The following is a 25,699-nucleotide window of genomic DNA, read 5'->3' on the forward strand; positions in this document are numbered from 1 at the left end:
CATTTTTTTTTTTTTTTCATTTTGTGTAAATTGATTAACAACTGGATTTATGCTATTACTACTGATATGAAAATATCAAGTGAAAAAATACAAATCAATAGTTCGTATTTATGTATATTTTGCAAGTAAACATAAAATCGCAATTTTCTTAATATTACTGTAGTGAATTTGAACACCCATTTATGGTGTAATTGAAATATTCTGGAGTGTTGGGTTGTATGTGAAATGTATATTTATACATATTTTGTGTAATATCATCTAGTGTAATTGTTTTTGTAAACATTGAGGGAGACAATAAAGGAGGTTTTTTTTTATATATTAAATAATTTAATTGTCAAAAGTGTGGTTATTTATCAGTTAATGTTGGTTAAGATTGTGGACTGGAAGTCAACAGTAATTTCTTTATTTGGATGGATTCGTAAATTATCCAGGGCAATTTCATAAAGCTGTTCATTAGAAACACAGCTTAAAGACACTGGACACTATATGGTAATTGTAAAAGACTAGTCTTCTCACTTGTTGTATCTCAACATATTTCTATACATAAAATAACAAACCTGTGAAAATTTGAGCTCAATCGGTCGTCGAAGTTGTGAGATAATAATGAAGAAAAAAAACACCCTTGCCACACAAAGTTGTGCGCTTTTAGATGTTTGATTTCGAGAACTCAAATTCTAAATCTGAGGTCTCGAAATCAAAATCGTGGAAAATTACGTTATTTCAGAGAGAGCCGTTTTTCACAATGTTTTATACTATCAACCTATCCCCATTACTCGTTACCAAGTGAGGTTTTATGCCAATGATTATTTTGAGTATTTACCAATAGTGTCCACTGCCTATAAATTGCTTTCCTCAGCAGATAATGAATGAGGCACTAGTTGTAATGGAATGTTGGTTGGTTAATACCCAGTTCTGCTTAGCAACATCTATAGCAACATTGTTTTACTATACATCATTAAATACCAAACAGTCAACCAGGATTTTAACTCGAAGTATCATCTTTGATGCTAAAAAATGTCTGATATTCCTAAACATCTGCTTCTCAATAATTCGACAAGATGTGGGAATGAATCCGGCATGATATTAGTCCTACTTTAGTCCGGTGTCCAATTTTTTTGCCCTTGGACAAAAATTTGAAAGGCCTGAAAAGGCTTTATACTTTTAACATGTTTCAACTTTTCTCTAAGGACCAATTATCATGCCTGGGATGGAAAGCAAACCAGTTGGCTTTTGTGAAATTTCAGCTCGATTTTCAGTGCAGAGTTTACGGGGAAAACAATGAATGACATGTCTTGTACTTTGTAAGTCAAAGTAAATCGGCTCATTTTGTCGTCACGTGACCGCCCTTGCAGCGAACGTTTCGCAGGAGTGCTCAGGTCAACTGATGCGAGTTTGTAACGTCAAAGTTTGTATCGCATTCGCATTTGCGGACCGGTGTCTGATGCAATTGTGTCCGCCATGCAATACTGTCCGCTCCGGACACTTTTGCATATGCAATCGTGTCCGGGGCTATGCAAAAACCGCCAGCGGACATGTACGTGACTGTATATGCGCACGGAGGCGAGCGTGCATGCACTGAACCTACGTATTATGCAGCATGAATATTCACTTATTTTATGATTGCAGTGAATACCCAACGGCCGAACATTTCATTCATGACTTAGCTTGTAAAACAAATGACGAACGCGGTGTTCCGTCGACCAAGGGAGTTTAATTTACTGCAAACATGCACTTAGCTTGTAAAAAAAACGACGAACACGGTGTTCCGTCGACCAAGGGAGTTTAATTTACTGCAAGGACGGTTTTGCACGGGCCGGAGACAACTGCATATGCAAATGTGTCCGGGCGGACACAATTGCATTATGCAGCAGCGTCCGGGCGGACACGATTGCATATGCAAAACCGTCCGGTGAACATTATTGCATATGCAATAATGTCCTCCGAATAGTATTGCATAGAGGACATAATTGCATGCGACACCGGTACTGAGAGGGCATAAATATTCACATACAACGATATTGAATAAATTACAGATAGTAAACGTGTGTTTCGGTTAAATTCACAAAGAACGAAGAGTGCGTGGTTTGATTAGTAGGGCCTATGCACTCTTCAAATTGCACTGATTAACTGCGGGAGAAAACGCTCGCCGCCTCGGCTTTAGAATAATTACTGATCTCTCCGATTTTATTTCTGGCATACTTCTCATTGTCTTCGCACAAAAATAAAGGAAATCGTGTTTCCTATCAATAATCTATCAACTGAAGTTTCTTTAAAGCAAACATGCAAATGCTTACTACTTTAGTCTGACTTCCGATGTCCCCCCCCCCCCGTTAAAATAGCCTTAAAGTACTGACTTTTTACACGATTAAAGCCTACACCATTAGTGTATAAACACTGTTGTATTACTTTACAAACCGATCAAAGTTAATTTATTTTTCTGTTTTAATGCATGATATACTTCATACTTTAGTATGATTTCTGATATCGTTGCCCTTGGAAAAATCTGACAGATTGGGATTGAATAGCGCAAAATGTCAGTTAAAACAACCTTGTTACACAAATGCTTGTGCTTTCAGATGCCTGAGATATGCTTTAGGCCTTAAGACTTTCTCAGAGTCAAATGTTATTTTGGTGAGCAACAATCTCTTTCTCAAAACTACTTTAGTAGAGGAAGTCGTTTCTCACAATTCTATACATTTTCAGCAGCTCTCCATTGCTCATACCAAGAAAGTTTTCATGCGAATAGTTAGAGTAAATACCAAACGTGTCCAGTGCCTTTACAAACCCAAAAGTTAACAGATACAATAATACCATTTATGGCAACACCTCGTGAAAGATTCACCTCTTTCTATTGCACCAGTGAAATATAGACGAAGAAAATATAAGACATTGATATCAAAACGGTCACTGAGCGGTTACACGACATAAAACTTGTTTGAATATCATATCTCATAGGCCCATACGTTTATTTATGTTAATATTATAAAAAAAAATTGCAAAAAAAACAGTGTTAATACTTTTGTAAATATGAAATTTTTTATGTACCACACACAAAGATCCTTGTCAATGGAACGGCGAATAAATATAGTAATATCCAACATTATTAGATGGTTATTCTGTTACAGTCAATATGAAATATCATCCCCAGGACGGCTGTTTTCTTCAGCTTGCCCGTTGTCCACATTTTGAGGTCTCAGCTCTACCGTCTGGCGGCGCGTCTTACCCCATCTACACTTTGCCAAGAGGCGCTCACCAATCTGCTTTGCGGCATCCCGAAACTGTTTGTTCATACAGCTGTATATGAGAAAGTTCCACCAACTATTGGACAGCGATAACCAGGTGACGGCAAACTCGACCCCAGGAGCCGCATTCTCTTTCTTTATGAACTTGTAAAAGTCCAGGCACAGAGTGGGAATCCATGCACAGTTGAAGGCGAGGGTAACAGCAAGGCACATCCGTACGGCTTTCATGTCCGTCCGTGCAACGAAGCTCCACCGTTGCGGTCTCTGTCGGTTGGCGAACTCCACTGCGGCACCCTGAGCTGCGATGCGCTTGGAGTGGCGATGAGCCACTCGGAAAAGTTGCCCGTATATCAGCACCATGATCAGATCCCCGTTTATTATCCACCACATGATCAATATAAACAAAGACAGAGGAAAACTTGGATCTTCAAAAGAAGGCTCACAGAAGAATGTAGCATGGTTGTACTTCATAACGTCCGTAAGTAAAGTAGTTACCAAGATAATACCAGAAATGGCGACCCATGCAACACACACTGTTATGATTGCTCGTTTGCGTGTTATGAGAACCTCGTACCTTAGTGGTATGGTTATAGCAACGAAGCGATCCACACTTATATTGACCAAGAAGAAGACGCTAAGCAGCAGCCCAACTGCGAATACCGACCCTGTTATTCGGCACAAGGCATCGCTAAACGGGAACCCGTCATAACCAGACGGCAGGGTGCTAGTGAACGCCAAAGCACCCACGAGGATATCAGCCAAGGCGAGGGACACGATGAAAACTCGTGCGGGCTCAGAGCCGATCCGTGCCCGTCCAACTACGACTATATTCAGAGTGTTGGCGATGACGATTGCTAAACCATTAGAAGCGATGAATATCGTCCGTAAGACAACCACTGCTGTGTTTGAAGGTTGAGTTTCACTTGTAGAATTCATCCCTGGGAGAATTACTTAACTTGGAAGTATTTTCAAAAGTCAAATCACGGCTTTGTCATTCGCCGAAAAGAACTTCCTAAACGAATCTCTAATCCGTGTTGTAACCAATTATGTGTAGGCCTACACAGATTATCACAATCTTAACACATTTGACCGACTGACTTGCCTTACAATCTTTATAGTCAAGTCAACGGCAAACCACTTTTGCCTACACGGATTAATTTGTTCAACATCAGTTTGCATCAATCATCGATATTCTAGAGAGACATACAAATACACATTCACTCCCGACATTTCCCAATCAGTAAATAAACGTTGTGATTTCAAGCGACTTCAGAGCGACTTTGCCGCGTGTGTATTATTAATGAAGTCGTCTGCACTCCGGCGTCGCTCCGTCAACGAAAAACACTCCACACGAATTGGATGCACATTGTTTTTATACTGGATTCGGAAACGATCTCGCCACGTGAGGAGACATGATAAGTTAACCAGTGTAAAACCATAGCTGGTATGTCGAGCTAAACATTTACTTTTTGCTTCGTTTGGAATTCACGCCGGAACACATAGCGCAGAATGTCGGCAACACAGTAACTAATGAATGTGTACCCACGCACGCACACGTGCATATTGTAATCGATTTATGAATTTAGAATCAATTATGGGGATCTTAATTGGAACTGATTTATTTACTCTCTTTATTTGCAACGTTTGTTTGTGCTGATAAATTATCTTTATAAGCTAAACAAAATGTGTGGTCATGTTCACCAGTGGTTTTAAAGTCCCCAAGTCCAAGTTCCAATATACCACCCAAAACAATAACAAGATTCAAATGGATTAGTTTGTACGACTGGTTAGTCTAACTTCAGAAGTGTATGAGAGATGGTGTAGTTTTCAATGAACGCAGCTTCAATGTGTTTCTCGAAACATTACATCAATACAAAATATGGTCAAAAGAGTGAGTTGTATCATCCATCAACCGTCTTCCTCGCCTTGAATTGTTTCAGTGAGGAACGGCTTTAAAGATGTTATGGCAGATTTGTTGCCCCAAACATTAAACAATTGATTTTTTTTGAGTAAATTGTATTTCAAAGAGTATCACCCGCTCTAACGAATTTTGTTAAAACTTTTATTTTTAATGGTCAGGAACCATGACAAAAATTTAAAACGTTTCTTATAAAACACATAAGAATTGGTCACGTGATACATTGTCGGGATCCCGACAAAAACTAGTTTTGAGCACTTTATTTCACTGCTACTAATAATTGACGGACTTTTTCGAGCAATGGCTCAAATGAAAGCTTGTAAGCTTCTCGACCCCCATCAAAATACCTATTGAATTTTAAATCAAAATTTTTGGGTCAAATCGGCCAAAAATCTGACATAGCATCTTTAAGTCACTGGACACTGTTGGTTTCTTAATTGTCAGCATAAAAACTTACTTTATAACTAGCAATGAAAAGCTGATTAGAATAAAACATTGTGAGTATAACGGCTCCCTCTGAAGTAACGTAGTTTTTGGGAGATAGGTAATTTCTCCTGAAGCCTATTAGGCATCTGAAAGCACACACATTTTGTTCAACGAGAGTTTTTTCTTTATCTTTCAGTATTTTCTTTCAACATCGATGACTAATAATTGACTCAAAATATGCATAGATTTGTTATTTTGGGACACACCAAAGAAGCCACAACTAAGATGACATAAATTATTCCTAAAACTTCTCGTATTAAACGTGATAAATATGTCAATAAAGCCAAAAGTCGCGAGCAAGACAAAAACGTGCTTAAAAATCATAGAAACACCGTCGCGTCTTAAGGTGACAGTTCGCTAATAAATGGGCGTCAAGACGCTATGTTTAATTGAATTGCACATACACAAAGAGTTAAAAAGCCAAACATTGTTACCAAGTGATGGACCGACTGTGGAGTTACCGCGGAAGGGGGAAACAATCCTGACGATTCGCTCCACCGTCGATGTCAAAGTCCGTAACTAACTACATTTTTAGATTTGTAAACCAAATTAAGTTAGTTGACTCAGTCCCTTTCTGTTTGCTCTCAGTACGTATAGGTTTGCTGTTTGCATCTTTAATCCAAAAAGTGAGCCGAGAAACGGAACTATGCTTCTTTGATTAGATTTTGCGATGGCCTGCATATTTTTCTTTCATCCTTTAAGAAGAAACTATAAATAACTAGTAAACTTGCGGGTACAACCATGTGTAAATCTCTTAGGGTGAGTGTTGGCTCTGAAAAGAGCCGGTTTGGGTCTCGACGTTTCGAACAGTATACTCTGCTCGTCTTCAGGAGGTTGTACCCGCAAGTTTACTAGTTATTTATAGTTTCTTCTTATTTCTCCACACCATGCAAAGCTCAAACAATACTTTCATCCTTTATTTTTGGCGGTATTTATCAGAAATACTTTTGTTGATCCTGGCCATCACATTAGGGTTGTTTTGTAATTTCCTGTGCCCTTACTGTTTGTGTTGCTTTGTATTTACTTTTGTATTTATATTATTTATTTTACATACTGTCTGCTTGTATTTGTAATTGTTTAAGCCAAATAAAGAATAAGAATAAGAGAGTTTTTATCATGCGGCTGTTGTTGGCCCGGAGGGAAGCGATGGGGGAGATTTTGCAGGTTCTGTATTTATTGTTGTTTCGAACAAATAATCGTCCTCACCTCTGAGCTAGTTGAAAAGCAGTGTATGTTGTGCGGTAACAATGTCTTTCCCGTATGACAATCCATTGAAGTAGTAAAATAGAAAAGAAGGATCCGTCATCATGTTCATATATATAGGACGTATACAAACTTTAGATTCTCTGACACTAAAGGCACGTCAAGAAATTCCAGTCATTGTCCAAAATTCAATCAACTGAACAGGGTGAACAAACTCTTTAATTCTTGGATGCCAGGGAATTTTCAACAATTAAATATCTGCTTTTCAGTGAATTGGTAAGAGGTTGAACGGAATGCAAACTTGATGTTTGCGAAAGGAAACTATGTGGGTTTTTTTTGTATATGAATGGCTTTTGTCGTATAGCCTGCCGTGTGCGCAAGAACGGGCAATGCATGAAACATTGTGTTCTTGTTGGTTGGGATGTAGCAACGCTTGCTAACTGTGTTAACATTTCAACCAAGCTGACTTTGTGAAACAGTTTTTTCTTTCCAAATCGCCAAATTGTGAGAAACAAAAAATGACAACCAAGTACGAGCGACTGAAAGTTATAGGGAGGGGCACGTTTGGGCTTGCCTGGTTGACTAGGTCCAAATCGAGTCAGAGACTGTACGTTTTGAAGGAGGTTGTCTTGAGCGGAATGACCGAGAAAGACCGGCACCAGGCCGTGAATGAAGTCGCTATCCTGGCCGGCTTGAGGCACGCCAACGTGGTGCGTTACCGGGAGGCGTTTGTTGATGGTGGAATGCTGAATATTGCTATGGAATATGCCGATAAAGGTTAGTAGCTTGTTGGTTTGGAAAGAGCAAATCACAAGTGTATTAAACCTGAGGATTTTATAGTACTTTGTACCACCACGTAATCATTTGTAATACCTTGTAGGCCCTTAGCCCCCAAATAATGCCAAATACGCTGGACTTTTTCACTATTTATGGGGCTTGTGGGCCTTTAGCTCTGGTACGTCAGGAGTCCAACCTGGGCTATTTGGCCCCGTTTTTATACCACGAATATACAGTTGTTCATACTTTCACTTTGTACAATCTTTTATTTTAGTTCCATCCTTTATTCCCTATTGTACTGACGATTTACACATTTTTAGAGTCCAATCTGTATGTTTTTCCGCCTATAATCTTGCCGTTTTTAAATTGTCATGGATTTTCTTATTGTTCTGTATTTTAATATTTAATTTCTACTGCTCGTACATATAGGTCCTTTATGGGATAACAGATATAAAACTCATAAAAATACCATAACCACGTGTATAAGTACACTTGTAGAGTATTTTGTTTCATAAGTGAAAATTCTGTTCCTTAAACGGCCGGGGAGTCATTGAGCAGGAGGATTTCTAAACCTGAGGTCTTGAAATCAAATTCGTGGAAAATTACTTCTTTCTCAAAAACTACGTCAATTCAGAGGGAGCCAATTCTCGCAATGTTTTATACTATCAACCTCTCCACATTACTCGTCACAAAGAAAGGTTTTATGCTAATCATTATTTTGAGTAATTACCAATTGTATCCACTGCCTTTAAACGGGGAGTCATTGAGCGGGAGGTGGATCTGGAACCGGTAGTCTACTGCTCAACACTTAATAGATTATTTATGTTCTTTGTGAATGATAGCGATGGCTTCAGCAGTAATGAGGGAAAGTATACAATATGCTATTGTAAATTTATCAATATAGACACATCCACAGACACCGTCCACAGACACCGTCCATAGCCACACCCACTCGTTCCCACACGCACTATCATACATTATAATGTTTCTGTTTCAGGCGATTTGGGCGAAATCATCAAAACAAACAAGCAGGCCAATGAGCACTTCCCAGAAAGTCAAATAATGGATTGGTTTGTGCAGATATGCTTCGCATTGCGTTATATACACGCTAAAAAGATACTTCACAGAGGTTAGTAATGAATTTTTACCATTACAATGACTCAATAGGAGACTTTGGAAGGATAGGTGGCGGCAGACTTTCCAGGTTTACCTAGTTTTGAGCATGCGCCCATTACCGATAACAATGGTTTTGTTTTACTAAGTCTGCTGCCACCAAGTGTACCAAAAGACTTAGAAGGGAAAATTACATTCTCAGTAATGTGCGCACGCTCAGAACTACGTAACCAATGCAAAATTACCTGGTTGAGTCTGCTGCCACCTAGCGTTCCAAAGCTGCCCATTCTGTTCTTACCCTCATCCCTGTTTTTCCCTTAGATCTGAAGCCACAGAATATTTTCATGACGAGCCAGGGAATCATCAAAGTAGGAGATTTCGGGATCGCAAGAATGCTACGAGATACCAATGACCACGCCAATACTGCAATAGGGACACCTTACTATATGTCACCAGAGATATGCCGCAGAAAACCGTATCCTTATAATTTCAGATAATATTTTAATCAACGGTATTTTTGCTCATGTACATGTACCCATCTTGTTATCCACACTGTGTGGACGTGTGTAAGTCCACATAGTGTTTCAAACCCACATATGATTTGAACCCAGTTCATTGGAGTGCAAAATGCTATAGTTTCCTTATTGTCAACACCAGGCAATGCTTCATTATTAATTTTGTAAACTATGACGTCATAACAGGTACTACGCCTATGGGTATCTCTTTAAGTGTTATTCTTCTTATTATTGTTATTATTATCTACCGACTACACATTCCTTATCTTATTCCATGATCAGCTACAACCAGAAGAGCGATATGTGGGCAGCTGGGTGTGTTCTCTATGAGATGACGTCATTGGTGCATCCCTTTGAAGCTACCGACTTTTCAACTTTGGTCTTGAGGATACTAAGAGGCAGATACAAATCGATACCAAGGTAGGATTTTAAGCAACAATATAATAATACCTTAGTTTTTATATAGCACTTTAGCTATGGAGGTCTCCAAGCAATTGTCATTATTTATTTCCAGACGTTTTTGAGCTATGAGACCATTGTTTAATATGGATATACATGTACAAGGTGCTGTGTGTACTCAGCAGTCACTTCCAGAAATACCAGGGCAAACTTTTTCTCTTTTAGCTATAAGTGTAACTGGGTTCTTTCACGAGCATTGCACAACACACGGGACCAATGGTCTTACGTCCCGTCCGAAGGACAAAGCAATAACGGTGAAGTGTCTTGATTAATGTGTCTTGATTAATGTAAATACCGGACTCGAACCCACACTCTGATAATCAAAAACATGTCAATGGGTCAGGAAAGTGAAAGTGAATGAAAACTTCGGGACAACAAATGTTGGTTCTCAACCTATACACATCTTGAATTGACATGGACTAAATAAAAACCACTTTGAATGATAACCGACTGATTTTATTTCTCATCCATCAGACACTATGGACCACTTTTGGAAGATTTAATCGCTGTGCTCTTGCGAGTTGATCCAGACCGCCGGCCCTCTGCCGACCAGCTCCTGGCAATACCTGGGATTCACGTCCATGTGCTGGCCTACACCAACCGATGCAAGACCCACAGCTTGCCGGTCACAGTGGCTGCTGAAAGTAGAAGAAGTTCTAGCTCCCAATACGTGGAAGAGGGTGGGGGGAGGACTCAGAATGGCCATTCAAGAAAGAGCTCAAGGGTACATCAGATCTTGGAGGACTCTGCCGTGACGTCTAGGAGGCATTCTGTGGCATCGGAAAGGGGTTGTGACCGAACAAGTTTTGGTGCTCAATGTCCGGAGTCAGACAACAAATTCAGACGAAATTCTTGTGGAAATATTACCAACAATGTCACAAATGACATGAAAGATAGGGGTGAGTATACAAGCAAGTGTACCGTTGATAATTCAACGAGAGCTCGACCTGATGCATCGTGCTTGAAGACGGGTCACCGGGCGTCCATCATCACGCATGAGAGGTTGCAATCCCCAGGCTCCACCGGTGAGTCAGTTCGTCATGAGGCTGTGAAGAAGAGGTGCTCATCGTTAGACATTGTCGACAAAGTGAGATCAGAATGTAGTGCGTCTTTGAGGGTTGTTGCTTCAAACCTGAGCAGAGCACCACGTCAATGTGTGAAATCAGATAGGAAAGAAAGGATGCACCCCAAAACGGTAAGTTTATCACGAGTATAGAAAATGTGAGACGCTAGGTGTGTGCCAGCAAACTTAAGATACAATACTTAGTTTCAAAAGACGCTAGGTGTAGGTGCCAACAGTCTTAAAAAACAATACATCGTTTCAAAAGAGTAAAGTCTTCACAGCAACACATGGTGTTAGACCGTAAACCAAATATACGTTGATACCTCACCATGCCACTCCTTTAAGAAACATATAAAACGATGTTCTTTATCACCCTTAGACGAAGCAAGCCAGTGGTGACGAATCGAATACATCCATTCTCGACCTGTTCACTCTTGAAAGCAAAGACAGAGCAAACAACAACCGATCCCTGAAGAAGTCCACCTATGTTCTGGAAACACCGTCAACAACCAGTAAAGCTCAGCATAAAAAGTCCACGTATGTCATGGAAACGCCGTCAACAACCGTCAAAGTTCAACATCAAAGACAAGCTTTCGCGAAAGAGATCACCGCAAAGACTGAGGTGGCGGGTCTGAGAGATACCCAAAATGGCGTACAATATGGTGACAGCTTACGGGAGAAAACGAAGGACTGCACTCTGCGTGACGGTCTGATCCAACAGGACAAGCTTAATTCATGGATGGAAACCAACAAAAATGGTCTTTGGAACACCGTAGTGGAGGGACGGCAACGTGGCAAATCACCGGACAACAGTTTAGCTGATTATGCTTCTTCTTCAAGAGGACTAAAAGATGAACAAGTTATGAGAAGTAAAGACATGAATGAGTGTCTGTTTCGATGTCGACTCCAGGCCGGAGACTCGCCACAAACCATCCGCGGGAAAAAGGAGACACTTCTCGTCTATCTCGAAGACAGTATTGGCGCGGAATCAACCTTGTTGTGTTTAAATCTTGTCAAAATGGCGTCTGGGCGTAAAGTTTGCCCGGTGCCCGATGAAGGTGTGCTGAGGGCGATAGAGGGCGTGCTTGGAAAGGACCACATGACGTGTGTACCAGCTTTGATTCATTTGCATAATCTGGAGCAGAGTTGCGATTGGCTGTCGGCTTGATGATGTAGGGGAAGTCTGACGGGTTTTGACATTGCAAGAGGTAGTTTTCCGGCAGTGTTGAAATTTATATAAAAGTACAATTTGTCAAAGTTTTTGAAACACATAATGCTTTCAGTTTATAGATGATGTCTTAATGATATGATGGGTTTGTTTTGTCAATGTTAACGTAGTATTTGTCTCTTTGTTGCTTATAGTTTAAACTCACAATTGTCGTCACTTACTTTTTCTTTCCTTTTCAAGTTTAGCTAGGTTTTTATTCTTCAGATAAATATATTTATATTAAATCAAATGTGAATTTTTATTTATTTTGTATGTATGTCATAATTATGTCATAGTAATTTATAATTAAAATGATTGAATTTAGTTAAGAATGTAATGTGTTTTTCTTCTTGACCTTAAAGGCAGTGGACACTATTGGTAATAATACTCAAAATAATTATTAGCATAAAACCTTACTTGGTAACGAGTAATGAGGAGAGGTTGGTAGTATAAAGCATTGTGAGAAACGGCTCCCTCTGAAGTGACGTAGTTTTCGAGAAAAGTAATTTTCCTCGCATTTGATTTCGAGACCTCAGATTTAGAATTTGAGGTCTCGAAATCAAGCATCGGAAAGCGCACAACCTCGTGTGACAAGGGTGTTTTTTCTTTCATAGTTATCTCTCAGCTTCGAAGACCAACTGAGCTCAACTTATTACAGGTTGGTTATTTTATGCATATGTTGAGATACAAGTGAGAAGACTGGTCTTTGACAATTACCAATAGTGTCTAGTGACTTTTACAACTCCATGACAGTAACACTCAGATTGTGTATTCCTTGCATGGATTATTCTTCCTGCTTGAACATAGTTCGCTCCGGATTTTCGGCGATATCTCGAGAACCCGACCACATTTTGGAATGAAATTTTCCCGTGTTAGTTTGATTGAGTATCTCTATATCTATATTGGACAGAAACAACCGAACGGTTCCAAAACCCAAAGGTATACTTTGCATTTAGGTTACTCCACAATTTAAAAAAGTAAGCTAATTGCGGACTTTGACTGCGAATAGAGATCTAATCCATGGACGCAGCGCGGCATTTCCCCACACGACAGACCATCACTCGGCTGAAGTGGTCGGCTCGTATTTCTCTGTGTATATGAAATGCAATCACACGAGCGTCAGTTCCAATTTGTTATTAAAAATCGCCAATTTAATAATTTATTTGTTTTCAGCATTATAATGTCTTTGCTTCGTGGCATTTGGGTTTATTGGCATCTTTATCATGACTAATCCCTCTGGGGGAGTTGATGTTATTGCATCCCCGAACTCAAGTACTTGGAGCGATGTTTCGGTATTTCAACTCTGCAATTTATTTCATGGGGAGTGTAAAGGTCGGAAGGTCCCAACAGTGTGGTTCAATGTTTTGTTGTGACCCATGAACATTACTAATTATTTCACTCTATACCCTGAGTTGTCTGCTTCTCCTGCAGAAATTTGAAAGCATTTCCCCTGCCATTTTGTTCACTTCATCTTGTGAAATTGTTAGGTTCCGTCAGCCTGTTTGGAGTCCCAGACCAAAATCACGCACTATCAAATAACTGACGGCGGCTATATAGGCCAAAAGCTCAAGCCCCATTTCCTGGTTTCGAAAGGGGCCATAGAGTCTTAAACTTAAACTTATTATTACAGCCAAATATGACATAAATACTGCGTTCTTTCAAACTTCACAACAATAGTTTAAATTTATAAAACTAAAATATTCGGTTGGTTGCAGAAACTCCCTTGTAGCGTTTTGTTCTTCAGGATGGTTATCGCAACGTGGAGGATGGGGGGGGGGGGGGGGGGCTTCACGCCATTTTTGTTCCTGTGGGAATCACCACACGTGTTTTGTTTACAGATAGATAATTAATCAGCTCAAACACACCACGCAAACAATGAGTGTGACAAGTACACGTTGGAATAAATAAATCGGTTCTAACTAATTAACAGATCCCCACAATTGATTCTAAGTTAATAAATCGATCACAAATCGTGAGAACAAAAGAGGTCCACATATCGTAAAGACTTGAAACACTGGCCCAAGTGGCATACACACGCTCAATTGCCAACACAAAGGTTTTGTTTTCTACGTTGAAGAATATGATTTTGTTGAAGTGTACATACAAAACAGAACTATAAGGATTGTTCACAGAGTGAATGCAACTCAGATGTGTTCGTGTGTACGTGTTTGTGTTCGGTCGTTGTCATGTTGCCGGTATTCAATAATCGGCACATTTGAAACTAAGCTCTTTCTCAGCATATGTTCCTCGCTCTAGTAAGGTGGCCCTTAAGGGACACTGAACATATTCACGTCAATATTTGCGTTGGGTCACAAATCGCAAATACTGACGTGAATACTTGCGATTTAGGGCAAAATCCATGAATATTGCCGTCAATATTCACGTAAATATATATGTTCAATGTCCCTTCAGGGCCACCATACTCTATGGCCTCGGTGCATTCCAAGCAGAGCATGCAATGTTTCATCTTTAGCCTGACACACCAGCTAGGTTTTGCGCTGGTAACCTGCCCTGTCTTCTCGCGTGACTTTTCCCCCATCCAATTCACAGCAATCTGCACCATTCACGTGGAGTGTTTTTCGTTTACGGAGTGACGCCGGGTGCAGACGACTTCATCAATTACACACGAGGCAAACAAGGCGGCAACAACGTCGCTCTGAAGTCGCTTGAAAATCACCAATATTAAATGGCATTGATTTACAGATTGGACAGCAAGCAAAGCTATGATATCCCGTGCATCGCTGATTGATCCGTACTTATATTGAACAAATTACTATCCAAACATGTAAACTGTTTGACATTGACGAGCCAAATCATGAACATTAGGCCTAGTTGTCTTGGCAGTCGTTGCGCGTGACAACATGTGCAAATTTGCGAAAATTCTTTGCGACAACATAACTTTAAGAAAAATTGGTCTGGGCGTTTTGAGCATAATAAACGAATTCAAACAGTGGTAAATACTTGGATTATTTTTACCACTGGGTGCAGTGTGATCTGTTTTGGGGAAATAAAGTGATGTCTGGCTCCCCAAAGGAATGAATTCTACAAGTGAAACTCGACCTTCAAACACAGCAGTGGTTGTTTTACGGACGATATTCATCGCTGCTAATGGTTTAGCAATCGTCATCGCTAACACCCTGAATATAGTCGTGGCTGGACGGGCACGGATCGGCTCAGAGCCCGCACGAGTTTTCATCGTGTCCCTCGCCTTGGCTGATATCCTCGTGGGTGCGTTGGCGTTCACTAGCACCCTGCCGTCTGGTTTTGACGGATTTCCGTTTAGCGATGCCTTGTGCCGAATAACAGGGTCAGTTTTCGCAGTTGGGCTGCTGCTTAGCGTCTTCTTCTTGGTCAATATAAGTGTGGATCGCTTCGTTGCTATAACCATACCACTAAGGTACAAGGCTCTCATTACACGCAAACGAGCAATCATAATAGTGTGTGTCGCATGGGTCGCCATTTCTGGTATTATCTTGGTAACTACTTTACTTACGGACGTTATGAAGTACAACCATGCTACATTCTTCTGTGAGCCTTCTTTTGAAGATCCAAGTTTTCCTCTGTCTTTGTTTATATTGATCATGTGGTGGTTAATGAATGGGAGTCTGATCATGATGATGATAAACGGGCATCTTTTCCGAGTGGCTCATCACCACTCCAAGATTATCGCGTCCCAGGGTCTTGCCACAGTGATGGAGCCCAACAAACGACAGAGACCACAACGGTGGAGTCGCGTTGCTCGGACGGACTTAAAAGCCTTAAAGATGTGCCTTGCTGTAACCCTCGCCTTCAACTGTGCATGGATCCCCACTGTGTGCCTGGACTTTTACAAATTCATCAAGAAAGAGAATGCGGCTCCTGCGGTCGAGTTTGCCGTCACCTGGTTGTCGCTGTCCAATAGTTGGTGGAACTTTCTCATCTACAGTTGTTTGAACAAACAATTTCGGAAAGCCGCAAAGCAGATTGGCAAGCGCCTCTTGGCGAAGTGTAGACGGGATAAGACAAGCCGCCAAACGGTAGGGCAGACCTCCAAAGTGTCGATATCGAGCAAGTTGAAGATTGCTGGGAATGACAATTGACTGCATAGAATCATCAGTTCACAATAGTGGATATTTTGCTCTTGTGTGATCATATCCACTAGTCCATGTTTACAAAGTACACACTTTGGAATCGGTTATTGGTATACTAAATACGCCGTGGCCGTCTTTTGGAATTCTTATTTTTATGGGGTTTCTTGGCCGAGAGCGATGGGCTGGTGTTTTGGCGTTGTCAGAGAGTGTGTTCGGGTTCCGGCCATTGCACCTTTGCCCTTGTGCAAAACATTGTATTATTGCCTAATAATGAACCCAAATTAACTTCATACTAATGGTGTTAAAATAACATAGATGTAATTTTGTTGACAGAAATTAGTGTTATTTCATCACGTGTCTTTAACGTTTGATTCTGTCTTCGGTATCTGTGACAAAACCCATGATGTCAATTTTAACACCCAAGTTTTTGCAGTACAAATCGTCCCAATCTATCACAATATTCAAGACGAGAATAAAATTTCATCTAAGCAAGAAATCACCCAGACTTTTAATTATTATTCATTAAAGGCAGTGGACACTATTGGTAATTACTCAAAACAATTATTGGCATAAAACCTTTCTTGGTGACGAGTAATGGGGAGAGGTTGATGGTATAAAACATTGTGAGAAACGGCTCCCTCTGAAGTGACGTAGTTTTCAAAAAAAAGTAATTTTCCACGAATTTGATTTCGGGACACAGGTTTGTTATTTTATGCATATGTTGAGATATACCAACTGTGAAGGCTAGTCTTTGACAATAACCAATAGTGTCCACTGGCTTTAATGATGTAACAAACATTTGAAGTACAATGTACATCAAAGTACATACATGCAGCAAGAATAAACTCTAATGGGAAAACACATCATGAGAAACGTTACAGACAACGTTATCTTTTTCCAAAGTAAAATGCTTCACAAAATTTAAAATGCTTTATATATGTTTTCTCGGTCAAATTAAGAAAATGAGCAGACAATTTCATTTTCATGCGTTCGAGTTAAAGCAGTTTTGCCTCTCCAGTTCTTACTGCGCTTCAAATTCAGAATTCGGCCATTCAATTTCATTTTGAGTCGAGTCAAATTCCTTTAACACTCTATTCAATTAAGCGTATCGTCATTCTTTTTCGTGACACACACGCCTCAAGAAGAGCGTCTGCGAGTTTGAATGCTGCTTTGATGAATTGTTGCATTGAATGATTATTTTGAACTTAAATCGAATGACGCAATCACATTTGATTAATCATAAAACGAAATCGAATGACCCTTTTCACTAGCATTTGATTTCGCGCGAAATAGAATAGCTTGGTGCTTCAATTGGCTGCTGATTTGCCGAAATTGACCGAGAAAACCTATGTTATCGAAAGCTGCTATACATCCCATTGGTCCTAAGAACGATAATCAAACGTATATCCTTTTAACAATTCTAAGAACAATTGACTGGAGTGGTTTAATCCCATTCTAATCAACCTGTCTTTATTCAACCCCAAATTAATTAAAATTTTATTTTTTGTCAGTTTCCCTTTGTGGCTTGTTACGTGACAGTTTAATTAAAAACACAATCTCTCTACTTTTCTAAAGACCACCCCTTATCAAAAATTCAATTAAAAAAAAGTGTTTGCTTTTTCTGATAACAAAAGCGGCTTTAAAGGCAGTGGACACTAATGGTAATTACTCAAAATAATTATTAGCACAAAACCTTTCTTGGTGACGAGTAGTGGGGAGAGGTTGATAACGCACGCAACTTCGTGTGACAAGGGTGTTTTTTTTCTTTCATTATTATCTCGCAACTTCGATGACCGATTGAGCTCAAAGTTTCACAGGTTAGTTAATTTACATGTTGAGATACACCAACTGTGAAGGCTAGTCTTTGACAATTACCAATAGTGTCCACTGCCTTTAAACTAAAAACACAATCTCTCTACTCTTCTAGAGACCACCACGTATCAAAAATTAATAAAAAAAAGTTTTTTTTTTTTTTCTGATTACATAAGCGGCTTTACTATCAGTTCTTCGAATTGTAACCTGTCAATTCTGCAGTGAATGGAGTCATTTTAAACTACTCGAATCTGGACTTTGATCGTAAATTTCATCTAATGATTTGCATACACTCAAAAGCCCAGAGATTAATTTTCATTTTCTCTGTCAACATTTTTGTCAGGTTCCCTCCCGGCAATATGGAGTACGGTATATAATATCGAATGCTTACAAGAGCGTTTTACATTATTGCTTTTGTTCATCCTCCTATGAAATGATTCATACAAAATAATACAGATATTTATTTCCATCCTACTTTTAATATAGGTTTTCTCGGCCAATTTCGAAAAATGAGCAGCCAATATAACCACCAGAATATTCTATTTCGCGCGAAATCGAATTCTACTCATTCGGTTTCGTTTTATGATTAATCAAATGTAATGTTGCGTCATTCGATTTAAGTTCAAAATAATCATTCAATGCAACAATTCATCAGAGCAGCATTCAAACTCGCAGACGCTTCCTAAGGCGTGTGTGTCACGACAAAGAATGACGATACGCTTAATTGAACATGAACAGAGTGCTACAGGAATTAGTAACAAGCAGTAACAACTGGAGAGGCAAAACAGCTTTAATTCGAACGCATGAAAATTAATTCGACTGCTCATTTGCCGAATTTGACCGAGAAAACCTACAAACATACAGTGCAACCGTACAGCATAGTTCTATAATGTCCCTTGTGCGTGGAAAGTAGCTTTTTGAACATCTGTCTTCGTGGCTTTATCATGATGGCAGCTAGATTGGCCCTTTTCGAAACTAAGGTTCTGTTTTAATATTCCTACTTTCATCCTCATGTCAAGAAACGGGTCTCGGGGTTAGTACATACTAACCTCTGAGACCTGGTTATTAAAATAAAAAAACGTTCAGGCCTTATACAAGTTATGTTTTTTTCTTGATGTGGAGTTAAACTACTCCGTTTATTCAACAACAACATCAGCAACACCATATCATCAAATAAAAAAACATTTATAAGCGCTCCAATAAATACTGCTGTCATATAACAGATACAATGAGCTACGGGAGGTATTAAAGGGTAGTAAAGGGTACATTATGTACTTTTTCCTAACAAAAACACAATGTCCACAGATTTACATTAAACTTACACAGTTTGAAGATTATGATAGGAGAAAGGTTCCCCGTTTGAAATTTTACTTACCGAGGTGCTGTAGTTTTTGAGAAATGAGTAAAAGTAATAATTTTCGTCTTAGTTTTAGCATTTAAACACGTATTAACCAGTTATGCTATGGTTTTGGTATAATATCATAACTGGTAAAGGGGATTTTACATGCCAAAATCATTTTGGTCTCATGAGACGAAAATGATGTTGTGACTTGTTTTACTCATTTCTCAAAAACTACACGACCTTAGTAAGTAATATTTGAAGGGAAGCTTTCCACTATCATTCTCTTCAAACCCTGTAAGTTTAATGTAAATCTGTGGACATTTCGCAAAAAGTACCCGAATCCTTTAATACAAAAAAACCCCGACCAAACTGTCAATGTTTCTTCAACAGAGGGCGCGATTGGCAGCTTCCACAATATACTGATGTTTTTGTATAACAAGCTCGTTTGACTCGCCGGGAAAGACCGAGTTTTATTTACTCACGTGTGTTGAGTTCATATGCGAAAGTAGTAAATGTCCATCAGCATTACATGAAGATCCCTCAAAGGTGTGGGCAGAAGACGCGTACAAAACAGACGTCAGTAAAATCTTTCGGGAAAATTGAAAACATACGGAGGGATTTCCCGCGATAATTGATTTGACACCAGTATAAGGTGAGTGAGTTGTCTGCATAAATACAGGTAAACACAGGTAGGCCTATGGTAGGTGTTAACATGTCGGGAAGATGTCCGTGTGTTGTTGAGGTTGTCTACTAAAGGTATGTGTTGTTTCCATGTTGTGTAAGATGGTTAGAGAGGATGGGCTAACCGTATAGAGGCTGTTAAGAGATAGGCATAAATTTTGTTGTGTTTTTACTTCAGGTATAGGAAATGTAGCATTGTGGATTAAATTATTGAAAAACAAACCAACCCCAAAACAACTGATGGAGTGAGTTAACGTGAAAATGCAATTACTACGAAAGCTGGCGGTAAAAACCTGTGAGACCTACACTCTAAAAATTCCCGTGTCAGAATTGACTCGGATCCCGGGAGGTGAGGCCCTGTCTGACTCGTTTACGGGTCAGACTGACCTACTAACTGGCTAAAAAATTGGGCTTTTAGCACAGATTCTGCGTAGGTTTGACACATTTGTGGGTGATTTCGACCCAGATTCCTGGTCACTGACCCCAAATGCGTCAGTCTTTCTGACCCGTTTATTTATGAGTGTATAAAGAATAATGAGAAAATAGGTAGAAGTTTCTGTATTAAGTCGACATTTGAAAAGAACGTCTTAAACGAAGAAAAGCCATTTTCACATCGCACATTTAACAAGGGCCCATTGCTCAAGCATGGTTGCGAAATTTGACCAAATGCATTTCGTATGAAAGGATGTTTATACTGTCCATAAAATGACAGCAAGTTTGAGATTTCACTGGGGACCTTGAATATTTCAAACATTCTGTCTTTTCACACGAAGTGCAACTTGTAAAATTTCTCAACCATGCTAAAAATTAAACAAGGGACCCTTGCTAAATTGCTATCGTGTGAAAGGGCTTTAAACGTCTGCATTTTTAAAGATGTTTACCATATACGCCAGGTTGGGCTGCTGAGAGAAAAAGCTCTCAGGTGTACTGAGCTAAGAGAAATCTCTCGACTGTTTATACGCTAATGTAACTCTATTTGTTCTGAACGCAAATTAGATCAGTGGGCACCGTGGGTAGGTTCTATACAACTCAAGGAGACACGTAGCGGTCAATGGGACTGCCTTATTGAATTAGTTCACATTGCTAAAGGGGGCCAGCGGGGTTTTGCAGACGGCGAGTGCATTTTTGTGTTATGGGTGATGTGTGTAGAGATTAATCAATTAAGTGAATCTCTTTTTTGTAATCTTGTTTCGTGTGTACAGCTAAACTTGCAATGAGAGAAAATATATATTGTTGGTAATGCCTAAATGTAAACGCATAAATTAGATAAGGTGTTAATTTTTTAAACAGTATTTCTTATAAGAAATATATATTATTTGAACATCTTGCGAATAAAAAAACACTGTGTAAATATCCCAGTTTTGGGAAGAGTGTTAATGGCCCCGAGAAGAGCCGTGGTCTCGACGTTTCGATGAGTAAACTCTGCTGGTCTTCTGCTAATATCCATATCATGCAAAACCAATGCTTCAAACATCGCTTAGCAATTCGGTTGTACGTTTGAGATGAACAAGTTCAGTTGTGTTTAATGCAGTTGATGCAGGACCCACAATTCATTGCAATGTAAACAAACAAACAAACTTAAACCACTGTCTGGAATTAATGTTGTTCCTTAACGATCTACGCCATATATTTTCGATTTTGTTGGAGAAATCATTATTAATCCTCCGTGTCACATGACGTATTTGTCAGTGGTCGAGTAGGCCTGTGACTCGATGATGACATTAATTTGTAACTGTTAGGATGTCCTCTCGTTTGCTTCATGAATGTATCCATTCATAAGTAGACAACATGGCAGAAATACATATATTTTAAAGCACTATTTGCAAGTATAACAGGTTACCGAATGTGCGCAATTTCATAACGAAACAGGACAGTTTTGGTAGTTTGTCTCGCCCATTTTAAGGTATTTTAAACTGACAAAATGACCGTTAAAAGCCAACTCAATTAATCAATATTCGGAAAGAGGTGGGGAAGCTACCCGTTTCTTGATCACAATGCTCTTGAGGTGACAACTTATTGATCCAATCGATCTGTGATGCTTGACCAACAAGTGGCTATCTTCGTCGATCGATTATTCAACCTCGACCTCTGCTCAAGCTTTTTTTCCCACTCTAAAATTTGGCCCGAATGAACACACTGCGAAAAACTTGGCGCCAGATCCTGCGGACTTGTCCATTTTAAACGCCACAAGAAATGTCGTTAACAATGACTGCATGAGCAACAATCTACTGAAATTATGTAAGTATGTATATATTGTACATTTCCATATCTACCTAATTTTGGTGGGAGTGTTGGTCAAAGTCATCTAGCAGGAGTGACCTATCGTGGAATTTCCAACAAGCCACCCATGTAGTAAAAAAAAAATCCAGCTCAACCAGTGTTAAATCGCACACAATCCTTGCTATGAGATGGTATTATAGCCTCTGTTTGTTGACAGCTTTAGTTCAAGACCTACTTTTCATCAGGGGAAGTAAAAATCATGAAAAGAAAGAAAGGAATTAAATCGTGCCCCGGAGCCTTTACGTATACGTATTGCGCCATAAAGAAAAGAGATACCGTAAGTCCCGCTGTATTACGGTAGGCCTACTTCATAAAAACTGGGCTATTTGAGCCTTACTGGATTCACCAAACTTTAAGAGGCTTACAACTGATCCCCCTTCACCCCCTTTCTTGCTTTCGAGGGTAACAGAAGCGTAGCCCCAAGGGGATACAGGGGGACCTCTATAATGGGCTTTATCCCAATTTTTTTAGTGGATGCTGCCATGTTTGATACTGTTGCGTGGGTCTTGACGGCGTGGTCTGCAGGTTGCAATGGCAACGAAGCAGAGTCGCCTATGGCGTATTACGCGAAGGCATTGATTTGTGGTTTGTTAAGACACCTTCAGATAATAATAATAATTCAATAACTGATGTTTATTCGACTTTTATGCCACTTTCCTGGGTTGGTAATTAGCTGTTTTTAAGTTGTGTAATCATAAGAACATGTCCTGCGGATGTGTTTGGTTTTTAGTATGAGCTTAACTTGTTCTTTGCGTGGATACCATCTCCTCACACCACTTTCTCCCAGGGCCCAATTTCATAAAGCTATAAAGCAATAAATACTGCTTGGCAATTTCTTTTCTTTAAAGAACAAAATTTAGCCGGGTACCAGCCACAACTATTTAAACTTAATGTAATTTGGGCTGGTAACCCTATTCTGCTATAAGCAATACTATGAGTCTACACGATTATATAAATTTGGGCCCTGATAGTTATGATATCAAAAATCGTAAATCTTTGTTGATGTTAGCATTTTCATTCCAACTTCAAATTCGAACAGTTGAAAGAAAAACAACAATCTGTGTGATAACAATTTTTACTTCTTAAGTGCTTGGGTGCCGGACACTCAGCTCCTTTTTGCAATGGTGAGCAGTGCTTCGCGAAAAAGAGCGGCAAAAGTGAAAAATGAAGCCTTAGAAACGTTATGGCTGGCAAAGCGTTATAGTTGAGCCGCCATCAACTCAAATTGTGGTGAATCAATGACGCATCTGCACCCAAGAAAACATGATCAATGAAAAATGTTTTTCGATTCATGCTCTCGACTTATTCACTCCGTTCTTTAGAAGAACGGATTCCTTATATTTTCCTGGACAATTCTATCGTTGGTTATGGAATGTATGATCTTTCATTTCTAAAGACTCGATCCCACACGATCAAAACAATAATCATCCAGTGTGCAAACTATACGGGCTCGGTGTTTTGTATTGCTTGGACCTTGGGAAGGATTTTGTTGGTGATAGGACGATCGGAGTCGTGTAGAATTACACTGTTGGGGTTTAAACCTTCTTAAAAAAAATTCCGCTTGCTCCAAGGAAGATTTGTGGCTTTATCCCCGTTACTTGTAGTACCCTGCTTTGGAATGGCCACTCAATTCCTGACTATAACTGTTGAAGCCATAATAATCAAGGCGGATTGGGATGGGGTTATCGTACACCCATATAAGCCTTTACCATGCCCGAGTTCGTTTGTTTGTGGGGTGTTGGGGTTTTATTTGTTTGTTGGTTTCCATTCGTTTAACACAAAAAGTACAAGAATATTGATGACAAGTAAATAAATAAACGCTTAAAAGCTAACTTCGGTACATGGGGTTGCAACCAGAGGAGTAAAAACAATGTGTTGGAGCACCCATACTGTTGTATAATATAATGTTGCACTTGTTTAACAAATTGACAATTTGGGATAGTGGACCAGTAAAACTCATAGACAGCTCGATGGAGAAACAAGGCGAGTTGTGATGACACCAATGAAACACCAATGAAACACCAATAAAGACAATGTCTTGACGTTTTGGAATGAAAAGTATGCCAATTGAGTTAAAGCCATTGGACCCTTTCGGTAAACAGTTTTTTTTCCAAGGCCCACACTTCGTGTATCACAACTTATATATAAAATAACAAACCTTTGAAAATTTAGGCTCAGTCGGTCATCGGAGTCGGGAGAAAATAACGGGAAACCCACCCTTGTATCCGCACGTTTCGCCGTGTCATGACAATGTGTTTAAAATAAATCCGTAATTCTCGATATCGAGAATTGATATTGTTTTACTGTTTTCTCAAAAAGTAAAGCATTGCATGGAATAATATTTCAAGAGAAGTCTTTCACCACTACCTTCTGTAAACCCTGTAAGTTATTTGTAAATCTGTGAACTTTTTTTTTCTGTACCGAAAGGGTCCAATGGCTTCAAAGGGTCTATGTAACTTTTGTAGGACAAAAACACAATGTCCACAGATTCACACTAAACTTACACAGTTTGGAGATAATGATGGTAGAAAGCTTCCCTGGAAATATTACGTGTTGAGGTGTTGTAGTTTTGGGGAAATGAGTAAAACAATGTCGTGACAAAAATTTTTGTCTCATGAGACGAAAATTATTTTAATAATTTACAAACGTATTTTCATGACATTGTTTTACTCACTTCTCAAAAACTACAGCACCTAAAGTACTATTTGAAGGGAAGCTTTCCACTATCATTATCTTCAAACCCTGTAAGTTTAATGTAAATCTATGGACATTTTGAAAAGGTACCCAAATCCTTTAAGAAAGTATTAAATCCGCTAAGGATACACAGGATTTACTCCATTGAGAAGACACACTGCATAGCATTGGCCATGCCGTATGTGCTTCGTCTAACCATCTTAGTCTATGGTCTAACTGGTCTAATCAACCGTTTGCACACATTCTAACAAGCCGCTCTGCAAATCGAAGAGATATTTCTTCCAGTTGATTGTACCTTTCGAGCATGAAACATCCGAAGTGGATTGATTGACTGATGTTGATCCCCTTAAGCCTGTGGATTAAGGAGCCTCTGTTTTCTATGGTCTATCGAAGTAGGGATTACTATTATTACGCAAAACGTACCCGAACAGATTCGTGGGCGGGAAGCACATACTGCGTGGTAAAACGTTTGGGCCAATGTGGGGCCCTTCATATTATTATTAAAAACACTATATGAATGTTGACATCACTGCAATGACTGTTTTATATATACAGTCAACATATATGAACCATATAGAGCAAGTCCTTGCTCTATTGCGTGGTGAAACTTTAGGCCAATTGTCGGACCATGTCCATTTTGAACACACTAATAAACGTTGATATCATAGTATTATGCAATGACTGGGGAACAGTATATGAGTTAAATTCATAAGAACATGTATAGACTTTTGATTTTGGCGCGAGTATTGATGGAAGACTTGTTGAACCTGGAAAACGTTTGCGTCACTTCACGTTATTCCTTGATGTGATAGGAATCTTGCTCGCATTTCTGGGCTT

General features: G+C 39.4%; 4 protein-coding genes across 6 annotated transcripts in view; 3 read left to right on the top strand and 1 right to left on the bottom strand.

Annotated features, from left to right (window-relative positions):
* Positions 1–3,125: 3,125 nt before the first annotated feature.
* On the bottom strand, positions 3,126–4,178 carry LOC117291291 (histamine H2 receptor-like). The gene has a single exon (XM_033772925.1). The coding sequence runs from the start codon at positions 4,176–4,178 to the stop codon at positions 3,126–3,128; it is 1,053 nt and encodes a 350-aa protein (XP_033628816.1).
* Positions 4,179–7,106: 2,928 nt separating this feature from the next.
* LOC117291690 (serine/threonine-protein kinase Nek3-like) lies at positions 7,107–12,195 on the top strand. The gene is made up of 6 exons (XM_033773537.1): positions 7,107–7,626; positions 8,624–8,755; positions 9,061–9,214; positions 9,537–9,674; positions 10,188–10,908; positions 11,156–12,195. The coding sequence occupies exons 1-6, from the start codon at positions 7,368–7,370 to the stop codon at positions 11,942–11,944; spliced, it is 2,193 nt and encodes a 730-aa protein (XP_033629428.1). The 5' UTR covers positions 7,107–7,367; the 3' UTR covers positions 11,945–12,195.
* A 2,823-nt stretch (positions 12,196–15,018) lies between these two features.
* LOC117291292 (beta-4C adrenergic receptor-like) lies at positions 15,019–16,062 on the top strand. The gene has a single exon (XM_033772926.1). It carries the CDS (start codon positions 15,019–15,021, stop codon positions 16,060–16,062), a length of 1,044 nt encoding a protein of 347 aa, XP_033628817.1.
* Positions 16,063–19,700: 3,638 nt separating this feature from the next.
* LOC117291460 (acetylcholinesterase collagenic tail peptide-like) overlaps positions 19,701–25,699 on the top strand; it is a 44,840-nt gene continuing 38,841 nt past the window's right edge. For 2 of the 3 annotated variants that reach the window (XM_033773168.1, XM_033773170.1), the window contains exon 1: positions 19,701–19,859. The gene's annotated coding sequence lies outside the window, so the exon portion shown is untranslated. The remainder of the gene's footprint in view (positions 19,860–25,699) is intronic. The other variant, XM_033773173.1, reaches the window with a different exon arrangement.

The sequence above is a fragment of the Asterias rubens genome, chromosome 6, assembly GCF_902459465.1.
Source record: "Asterias rubens chromosome 6, eAstRub1.3, whole genome shotgun sequence".
NCBI classification, from domain to species: Eukaryota; Metazoa; Echinodermata; class Asteroidea; order Forcipulatida; family Asteriidae; genus Asterias; species Asterias rubens.